This window comes from Lissotriton helveticus, chromosome 11, assembly GCF_964261635.1.
Source record: "Lissotriton helveticus chromosome 11, aLisHel1.1, whole genome shotgun sequence".
In the NCBI taxonomy this organism is placed as follows: domain Eukaryota; kingdom Metazoa; phylum Chordata; class Amphibia; order Caudata; family Salamandridae; genus Lissotriton; species Lissotriton helveticus.
Genome location: NC_136072.1, coordinates 324,891,985 through 324,902,753, shown reverse-complemented (window position 1 = coordinate 324,902,753; position 10,769 = coordinate 324,891,985). Strand labels below are relative to the sequence as shown.

Genomic DNA, 10,769 nt, shown 5'->3' with positions numbered 1-10,769 from the left:
GGCATTATGATGTCATATCGAATACTTGCATTAAGGCTGTGAGGAGCTGGAGGTAGGAGCCTGCCATTTTATCTGATTACATCTGGAGTCTCTTTATTTAATAAAGAACGTGTTAATAATTCTTCTACTTGTGAGCAGCATTACTACATGGGGACAGTGGAAACCAAACGAAAGGCTCGTTATGGACTCAAGGTGCTAACCGGCCCTGGCGCTGAGCCAGCCTTCAGGCTCGAGCTGTCAGTGGTTCGCCAACCTCTACTATCTGATCATCCAGCCGCTTGCTTCCTTCTGTTTCCTTTCCCTCGTCTGCCTTTTTTGCGCTCCACGGTACACGCCACAGCCCAAATCTCCAGAACCTTTAATTTTTTTTCGATATTCCTCCTTGGAGAAGCTCCCGTCTACCCCGCTCAGGTGGGCACTGTTTCTCATTTCAGAGGACGCACTATCTTGCAACGCTGATGCTGACTCTGCAAAACAGACGTACAACTAACGATTCCTGTTCAGACCGGAAGTTTGAATATCTGCCCGGGCTTGTTGTGGAATTCGTGGGCGGAAGAGGAGAAAGGGGGCGCGGAGCTAAGCGCGAGGCGGTCTTCTGGGAAAGGAAGAGGCGGGGATTGGAGAGCGCGAGGAGAGGATCCAGCAGGAAGCTGCTGCACAGCTGTCGTTAACCCCGCCTGTAAACCGGACAGCCTCTTGTTGGTATTTGGTCTCATGAGGTTCCCGCCTTTTCGCTGGCACGTAACGCTCCAGTGCTGCATACTCTGGCGGTTTGGGTGGCTTCTGTCCTCTATCGCGGGACAGGGTTGTGTGTTCGTGACCAACGCTGTTACCGCAATTTTGGTGAGTAGGGGGCGGGTCCGTATTGTCTTGACTCAAACTGTGAATTGAGCAGCCAGCCCACTGCAACTGCAGCTTAGGTGCCCCCCAAGAGACTATTCCGCTTCTTTTTACAGGTGGAATAAAGATTTCTCACCTCACCTGCAGTGTGTTGATATCCCCATATCTGGAGGATCTTACAGGTTCATGTGGGAAGCAGGCAAACATCACAAAGACGTTTAGAAGGCTTATTTAGATAAGGAGTTCTGTTCGGTATGGGTGGACATGTCTAAGAAGCGAAAGTTGCATATCTTGGATCTAATGGAAATTCTCATTTTATTCTATTGGGCTCTTAACTACCTTCTGACAGAAGCTTTCTGTGTGCTGTCTATTTCTACAGTGGGAGCGTCGTAGGGTGCCCTGCTGCGGAGTTGTTGGTGAATGATCGTTGTGCCAACATGAGTAGTGGCGAGAATCAAAATTACGACTTCCACGGCAGATGTGATGCCGACCCACTGGGTATCCCATATGTCAGATATTCGTTGCCATTTGGCTTAATGAAAACCCATAATGGGTTGCCCCCCCCCCCCTTTCCCATGCTTCGATGTCAGCTTCTATCAAGTTTTATAGGGCCCTGGTGAAAAACTGCTTGAGGGCGTTATCCTTTATCTCGTCACAAAATGTTTCGAGCATCAATACACTGTTTTGTTGTAAAGCTAATTGATACGGTGTCACTGGTACACTGTTGAGAATACTTACACCTTTACACAGGACTGGCAGTTATTACGGGATTTAGGGGCATACATGTGAAATTAGCTTTATTCTTTCAAAAATTGTTTACGTAAGCCTTAGCCACAATAAAGCTCCAGACCGAGGATCAAGCTGTAGGGGAGGAGAAGATAGAAAATCAGATGTAATTGAACATTCCCCACAGAGAAGTTAACTGCCCACTCAACGTTCCTACGGTCCTACCCATACATCACCCTGCCAAAAAATTACTGTAATGAAGCTATTTAATCCCCAAAGAGTAACCTTTTCAGAGTTTATTTAAGTGCCACTGTCAAGGCCCACAGGTTAGGAGAACACGTCCAGCCATCACCAGATCCAATCGCTTCTCACTGCACATTTCAAATGACAGCAAACACGACATAGCCTCCATTCTAAAAGTGACGTCTAACATGACATAGCCCCCATTCCATTATAACACCCACTATTTTATAATCCATACTACATGCCCCCTTTTTAAAAAATATATCACAAGAAATAACTAAATATTGTTAAGCATAATAAAATCACTGTAAAAAAATGGATGTAATACCATTACAAAATACGAAATAGAAAAAAATAACACAATATTACATACCTTACACAGGCCTCTAAAAAATTCAAAAAAGTTACTAGACCTGCAGGTCTAGTGACTTAAATAAATATATAAAACAAGATATATATATATATACACACGAAGCTAGTAGAGCGAAACGCGTCTGTCTGGGTGAGGGGGGGTTTGCAATAAAGAAATTTTGGAAATCGGAAATCAGCGTGCTGACCATTTTTGCAACTTGATGAAGTTGTTCCGTGCTGATATATATATATACACACAACCTAATTGTAATTCTCTTGACCCCAAAACTGGTTTCAAATGATGTGATTGTGGGAAAATATTTTAATTAATTGAGCTGCCATTGTCATTATCACATATGGGAGCACCTTCAAATGGGAGAGTTCAACATGTCTGCTGTACAAAAACCTCTTTTGTTTGATTTAATAGACTAAACTTTTGCTCCATATATAATGCAAATCTAGCCACATATAGGATACATATGAGTCCTTGACTTGCTTCTTATTTAATTAACAGCATTGTCATCAGGGTGGGGGCAGAAATGTTTCTCAAATCATGTTTAAACCTATCACTTTTAATAAATACATAACTAAAGCTTGAAGTGGTAGCACACTAATTTGCAGGCAGCAGATTTTACATTGAAAAGGCCTCAATTTCCCACTGACGTGGTTTTACTAATAAAACTATAAAGTGTACAATATTTAGAAATGGTTACTTCAAATGTGTGTGATTTGCATATCTCCAAGTAAAGTGTCCCGATTTTCTTTTGCTCCCATTTTTGAAAAAATAAAACATCGATTTGCTCATTACCAAGATACCTTTGGGATAGTTGTTGTTTGACAGATAATGAATTGGTATTTCGTGTGGGTGCCTTTCTGTCAACTGCTGTCCGCGCACACAGTGATGCTCACTGTATAACTGACATTTCTATCTGCGTAGGTTTTATAATATTTTTATGATCATTATGAACTTGTGTGTTTTATGTATTATTGTGTGACTTGATCTTTTATGGATATGTTTTATCCGAATAAAGTAATTGAATTGAAACTTTGTTTGCATCACACTTCTTAATTTTGTAATTCCGGATATATTATGAAATATTTGTAATCTTCAGTGTAATGCTATTTATTTAAATGTTATGTGGTTGGAGAGGAACAGATGACATCTTCAGACAACCCACTTGACAAAAACATCTAATTGTAGTAAGAGAAAGAAAACTACACTCCATTTTCCAAGCAGCAATTAGTAAAAAGACAAACATTTGTCCTCTTTCCTTGAACAAACAGCAAATGTGTCAAGATGAACAAGATTCAATGGCATCTTTATTGCTAATTCACTTTCTGAATGAATAGAACACCTGTTCCTTTCCAGCATAAGTTCATTTGCTGGTGATAAAAATTTGACTCGCAATTGCGAGTGAGCAAGGCCTTCTTACAGGAAAGTGACAAGAAAGATGCTAAAATAATACACCTACGCAAATACAAAGGTAGACAAATATGAACATTCACAATGCCATTCGTAAGGAAAAGAGAATGAAGCAGTACTGTAGTAACAGATGAAAGAAACAAACACTTGAAATAACATCATTCCAAAATAAAATCCTCCAGTTTCTTTGGTAGTCTTACAACCCTTTTATGTGAGGAAGTATTCACAACATCTGAATTAGTTTCATTTCTTGTTTCATCATGTTGTTCTAACACCTCGTCAATTCTCTCATCACTGAACAAGTTGTCACCATCATCCTTCGCTTACTCAAACATTTTTCCTGCTCTTGATAAAGTACCACAACTGACCTCTTGTTCCACCAACCTTTGCAATAAAACAGCAGAACCAGTTACTCTGTCCACCTGAACCAGAAAAGAGAATTTGGATGCTCCTTTACCATGTGAAGGGGGTTTGACAAGTTAGAGGGAAGTTGTATCATGATGCGTACCATAGAGCCAATCCCAAGTTTATTGGAGTTGGTGATTGGGTACAATGCGTACCCAATCACCAGCTCCAATAAACTTGGGACATTTGAACCAGGCAGACTCCGCCAGCAGCATGCCTCTCACTGCTTCTGTGGTGGGACTCAGTCCCATAGCAGCCCTCAGCTTCAGGAGGCGGAGCCAGCCCCCCTCCCCCAACGCTCCACGGCGCTAGGGAGACTCCGGCACCGTAGGACATTGGTGTGTGCGGTCCTGTCTTTGCCCATCCGCGGCTGGCCAAGGCTAGGCTACGTCGCTTTCATTGGCAAAAAAACTCAGGCCACCTAAGATCCAGCTCGGCTGCCCCTGCAGTGGCGGTTGAAGTCTACGGTCAGTGAAGCATTTTTTACGGCTTTTGGTTTTAGTGCTACACATTGCATTTCCCTACATCTTTCCTCCTTACTCCGGTTGTGCTCCTGTTGCACAGTGTAGAGGGGATCCCTTTGGCTGTTTGGTAAAATCAAGCAATCATGGGGAAGCGGGCATGCCACGATCAGGCGTAGGCCCAGCCACTTACCTCGTTTCTGCCTCCTACATCGATTGACAGAATGTTACAGAGGGCAATAGTAGTAGTGGCAACTGAAATTGGACTCACTGAAAGACGGCTAACCTTAACCCCAGATCCCTGTTGCACACCGACCGGTTCAGTTCCCCATCCAGCGGGTGCTGTCTTAGAGCCTAATTAATTTTCGATTCAACAGGAAATATATATCGAGGCTTGAGACACACCTAAAGAGCATCTGCAGAAAGGGGGCGAGTTCACAGGCCCCCTCAAGAGCGACGAATCCAAAAAACGACTCCCCCCCCCCCCCACCCCCACCCCCTGGTAGCACGCCTAGACAAGCCGGTTGAACTTTGTGAATAACGGACTGTAGAGGGGGACTGAGGCTAGTTCTCAAAATGATACCCTAGCTACTAACACTCTTAGTGGTAATTGTGTGAAAATGACAGGCGACTTGCACATTCCAACTTGGCTCAAATGAGCAATAACATTCAAAAGCGTCACCCTATGATCCGTAGGGAATGAGAGTGAACAGCTCTGATAGAGTTTTTTTTCCCATCTAAACCTATCCCCTGCCTCGTCTCCATATGTGTTCGTATTAGCAGGTGTACCCCAGATTAAAATGAGCCAGAGGGAAACCCAGCATGAACTAATGAATAAATGTTTGTTTTGGATGGTCAGACACAGGCAGTTTGCTTACGATAAAGCAGCGGAGATTCTCATGACCTGCAGGTTTAGCTGTGAATTAAATGGATCTAAAGACATGCATTGGGACTGCCTTGTGATCAACTTTAGAAATCCAATGATTGTCCACAGACTCTTGCATACAAACTATTGCAACCAGGACTTGGGCTCAGGGATAAGGCCCCCTCTTGGTTACTTCTATAAATACCCTCAAACAACATCAATTAAGGCATACAATAGCCCAGTGCAGGGCATTCGGAACCAAAACCATCAGCACATTGGAACACACGTACCAGTTACCCAGACCCCTGCTTTTCAATCTACCTCTATCCAACATGTTTGGGGTCCTGGTGGAGGTAGACTGACTAATAGAGCAACATGAGTCTGATAAGGAAAAAAACCTTGAAGGGAGCCCCATGGAGAGGGTAAACCCTTAAACTGAGCTGTGTAACCTAAAGAGTATCCATGGGACGGGGGATGAAAGTACAAAGATGCAACCCGAATCAAACATCAGAGTAAGGGACAAGGGGGGATACAGGGATATATATTGTCGAAAAATCAAATTTTTTATTCCTTTTAACTTCTGGTTTTACTGATCTTAAATCTTGTTTTTCTTATTGGGTTTTATATGAATTTATGCCAGACATCTGTTTTATAGTGTAATTCTGATGTACTGCTGTTTGTATATGCTTTTATGATTGTAAAAAATCGAATAAAGCTTTTTGATGATAATACAGGGATGGGCTAACCGTATCAGTTATGTAACGTTCGCCAACCTGTCTCACCCATCAAAACCCCTAAGAATTTAGCCCTGGGTAACAGCATAGGAATGCATGAAGGCCTAAGTCCTCTAGGTAACCGTTTTCAATCTAGTAGTGAGCAATCGTGGCCAAGGGGGAGAAGCCCAAGTGACCCTCAGAGAGTAACATATTCCCCCAATATCGATATCCTTCCTGTAAATCAAGATAAACATGGAGCACCCACCACGCTGAGGGTACTATACTCCGAAATCCAACAGAAATCACTGCAGGCTTCGTCAGGGCTGTATATCTAAAACAAAGGCATATTCTGTTCAGGAGTATCTCTATAGTTTCTTCTATCCGTCACCTGGGTCAGATAACCCTAGAATGTCACCAAGAGTGTGGTTTGAAACTCCTGAGATCGTGTGTAAGTGCTGATTTTTGTGCTTGGGACCTAATTCAACGGTGATATTATTTGTCCAAATGTGAGTTGGGGACTGTGGGGGGCGGGGGTAGTTTTAGCTATAAAACCCTGACGAAGTCTGCTGTGATTGGAACAGCAATAGAAGAAACATGTGTTGGCAAAGGGGCGTGTCTAATATGATTGGAATGAAAGACCATTGAAACCACGATCTTGCCTTTGGATTTCTCTGTGCTTGGAGACATCGTTACTTGTACATTTTGAGCAGCAGCTTAGATTAGCAAAATAGAGGCTGAATAAACAGTCTCAATTGCACATCCAGGGCGAGCACATAATGTAGTGGACAGAGCCTGCTTTGAATTACTGTCAATCTGTCTGAAGCTCTTCTTACATCACAGGCAACTGCTGCATTCAGGAATTGGTACAAACACTTCACTAAGTGGGTATGCCTGAAAGTTTGGTGCTCCTTGGCAATTTAAATGTTGAAATACTCTCTAGTTGGCAATGTTTCAATTATTTCAATAAGTCATTCAAACACATTGTGAACTTAGTCTGAGCTCACCTGGTCACCCACAGTACCACACACTTCCTGTTTAGGCCAAGGCCATTATGTATTCACATCTGAATTTCTGCTGAACTGTAATAAGGAGGGAAACGGGTTAAGGTCTTTATGCCACATCATAGACTTGACGTAGAAAAAAATTATAGATGGGGTGTTGAATGTTGTTAAATTCTTTCAGCATCTCTTAATACCATAATGTCATGCCGTTTTGTATTTACCCACATTAGCTGGATCCTTGAGATTAATAAAGTGAATGTTGCGCACTTCTTTGTAACAGAAAGTTCCAATAAAGGCTAGAAGGAACCACTAACTGGAAGATTTCAGACTCAACCTAGACCTACAGGTCTTCCGAAAATACTTCAAACAGATTATACTTAGCGGCTGGTATGCCCAAATCCATTCTTTCATCATAGTCCTCATTCTTTCAATCTTCATTTTACTATGTTGCATGTTTTTATCATGGAGCGGGCAGTGGGGCACTTCAAATTTCTTTAACGTAATGATTAAAATAGTACTCCTAGACTGGACTGATTGGCTTACACCACAAACATTTCTTCATAATTGTAGCTGTTGGTAGTTTTGAGGTAAATTCATAACCGACTGGTGCCGTCCTGCACTATGGGGACATATTTAAGATAGGTTTGATGTTGTTTGACTTCATTGGATCAGAAACACTATTACTTGGAAGGTACAAGCAGATGTCACTCTAGCTGGATCATCTTGATATATATTCATCACCATACCAATTTCTGAAAGCAGGATATGCGTTTGTGCAATATAATTCGAACAGTTTGTACTGCATGTTGGGGAATCTCACTCATTAAAGTTTTTTTGTTGTTGCCCCCGCCTTTTTTCCCTCTTGTTTCATTTTGCAGTTGCTGCTACTGTGTCCTGCTTTGAGGCAGGATGCCAAAGCCCAGCCAGCTTCCACTCTCCCTATCGGATTGCCTCTGCCCTATTTGCAGGGAAATCTTGCTTGAGCCCGTCACCTTACCCTGTAGCCACACTCTCTGCACTCCATGCTTTCAGATGACAGTGGAGAAAGCTAGCCTCTCTTGCCCAATGTGCCGTCGCCGGGTCGCCACCTGGGCCCGGCTTCATGCCCGTTCCAAGACTCTAGTGGATCTCGAGCTTTGGGAGAGGATACAGAGAGAGTTCCCAGTTGAATGTCAGCGGCGAGCCAATGGCCAAGACTCCGACCTAGAGGAAAGTGAGTACTAATATTAATAGCATTGGATTAGAAGAAAATCTGCCTTCATTGTTTTGCCTCTAAGTAGGAGTATTTACAGATGTCTGCCTTAAAGCATTCACAATATCTAATGTTATTGCATGCTTGTTTGACTGTGACCGTGTTCTCCTGTCATAAACAACGTCACTTAGACTGACCCAGAGCAAGCCTGATTGCAAACATTGTGACTAACATAGAGCAAGGACACCGAGCCTTTCAGCTGTATGGCTATATGATTATGAGGATTAGTGCCAGGAATCGGTTATCTGTGTGCAGGGCTCTGTATCTTCGGAGTTCAGTGCAGGGGTGGATGGATGGCTTTCTGCTTCAAGGGCTCGTTTGTACTAGAGTTGGCACCTAGTATACAAATGTTGTCATCTTTGATAGTGACTTCATTGATGTTAGTACAGAAACACATACTTCCAAAATCTAGAGCTGGTCTATTTGGAGACTGGCACAGAGAAATAGGGTATTGTCCGTATGGGACTGCCTTATGTGGTGATTGGCGCAGCGACTGAGCCTTCTGGTGGTAGGCCTGGCTTTTATGCAGGGTTGGCACATGGATACACTGCTTTCTGCATCTGAGTGGCTAACTTGTAGAGTTGCTACCGGAATATTGAACCTTCAGTTAAAAAGATTGGCTATCTTAGAGCTTATTGGGGCAGGAATAGATATTGTAGTACCCGTGGTTCTATGGGTAAAAGATTAGTTGCAGATGGATTGGCACAGAATACAGTTGTTTTGCATTTAGTCTTCAATATTTAGGAAACCATTGCCAGCTGCATTAACACTTGATTATTATACCTTACACTGTTGTGAGGAGCACAAAGAGTGCACTGGAGAAGTGAAACACATTTTCCTGTCTTGCTGGAGATGGGCAGGGAATGATGCATGGCAATTTGTAGGGACACAGGACAAGCCTACCAGTTTAAGATTAAGAATGTGACCTTGTATTGATTTACGGCTTGTGTAAAGGGAGTTGGTGGTTTAGGTACAATCCTGCCCCTGGGATCAGTTGGTGCTTGAAGCTTAATTTTTGTTAAAGCCCCAGCAGAAATGGGAAGTATGGAATCCGTATTTTTTGGTATTGCCTGAAATCCGCGCTATTTCATACCTTGTGAATGTTAATATATTCATGAGACTAAAAGCAATAGTGTTTTACAATGTGTTTAATTTTTTTTTTTTTTTCTGCAAGTGAGCAGCGACCCATTCTTATTCCTAGAGGAGGTTTCTCCAGGGTTGGCATAGACATTTTATTTGTGTGTGTGTGAAATCAGCTTCTTTTGACTGTAGACAATCCACTGAATTTTAATGGACATAAACTACTGAACTGTTTCTTCGCCTTTGCAGACGTTTGTCGCAGAGATGGCGGCCCTAGAACTGTTTTGTCTGCTCTCTCCTCTTGTAATTAATATTCTTAAAAGCAGCAAAAACCTGAGTAGACTGTATCAGTTCCTCCACCATATAAACACATGCTTCTTAAAAACTGAGTTTGTAGAGCTCACAGTACATCACTTTTGTTTTAAAGAGAATTGTCTTTTCCCCTACACATAGTGTGCATGTCTTATCCAGCCCCTCTTGTGAGCAAACCTGGGGAGTTGAGGCAAGAGTACGAACAAGAAGTGAGCAAGGTGAGTGTCTGTATTATGTTTTCCATTAGCTTTTAAAAAAGTTTTTTTCACAATCCTGTTAATTTGGCAGTCACTTGCATACTCGCATTGGGCTCCCCAGTATTATGTTTTGTTTGTACACTGTAAAAAGGCTTGGACTACCTTTTGATCCTCCAGTTATTGGAGTCAACTTTCAATTTTGTTTTGCTATTTTTTTAAAAAAAAGTTTGCTTTCTCTGTACACTAATAGAATGCAATAATTACAGAGGCAAAACCTTACAACTATGAGCAATCATAATCTTATAATTAAAATAAAGAGTTGAAATGTACTTAAGTGAAAGTAATTCAGTAATCTATTTCAAAGTAGGGTAATTACAGACCGAAGGAACTAATAACCATTAAGACCGTTTGAAACAAAGTCCAGACTGAAGAGATGCAGCTGTATTAACTTGCATACAGAGAGTGAGTCTCAAAGGCATTTCACATAGAAAAAGCGAATTTCACAGTCAAGGAATGTTAGCGTTAAGTCTGAACAGAATAATATCCATATTCGAACCTGCCCACTATTTTATTACAGAAGGCTGGGTTCTAAAACTGATGGGGGTGCTTTTGGGTTGTAAGAAATGCTTTACTGCCGCTATCATTGCTACTTTGAACTAAACAATCCAGTTTTTATTTGCCATATTAGACATTTTGAATTGTTTTAATACAGCTCTTCTTGAGCATTTAAACACTTTTTTTACCTTTGATTTCCAGTGTTCGAATATTTCGTGAGTCTCTTATCTCCCATTCTGTTTTTGGCTTCTGTCGAAGTCCCATTGGTGTATTTCTTTCCTGAGCCTTTAATAGGGAGAGTCTCTACTTACTAGGTACCATCTAAGGGATTACTAGTGTACT

At 41.9% G+C, this 10,769-nt stretch overlaps 1 protein-coding gene across 1 annotated transcript in view; it reads left to right on the top strand.

Moving 5' to 3' along the window:
- The first annotated feature begins 582 nt into the window (after positions 1-582).
- RNF168 (ring finger protein 168) overlaps positions 583-10,769 on the top strand; it is a 151,880-nt gene continuing 141,693 nt past the window's right edge. The window contains exons 1-3 of the mRNA XM_078665653.1: positions 583-843; positions 7,910-8,244; positions 9,817-9,893. Of these exons, the coding sequence (XP_078521779.1) occupies positions 7,941-8,244; positions 9,817-9,893 (381 nt within the window). The 5' untranslated portion in view covers positions 583-843; positions 7,910-7,940. The remainder of the gene's footprint in view (positions 844-7,909; positions 8,245-9,816; positions 9,894-10,769) is intronic.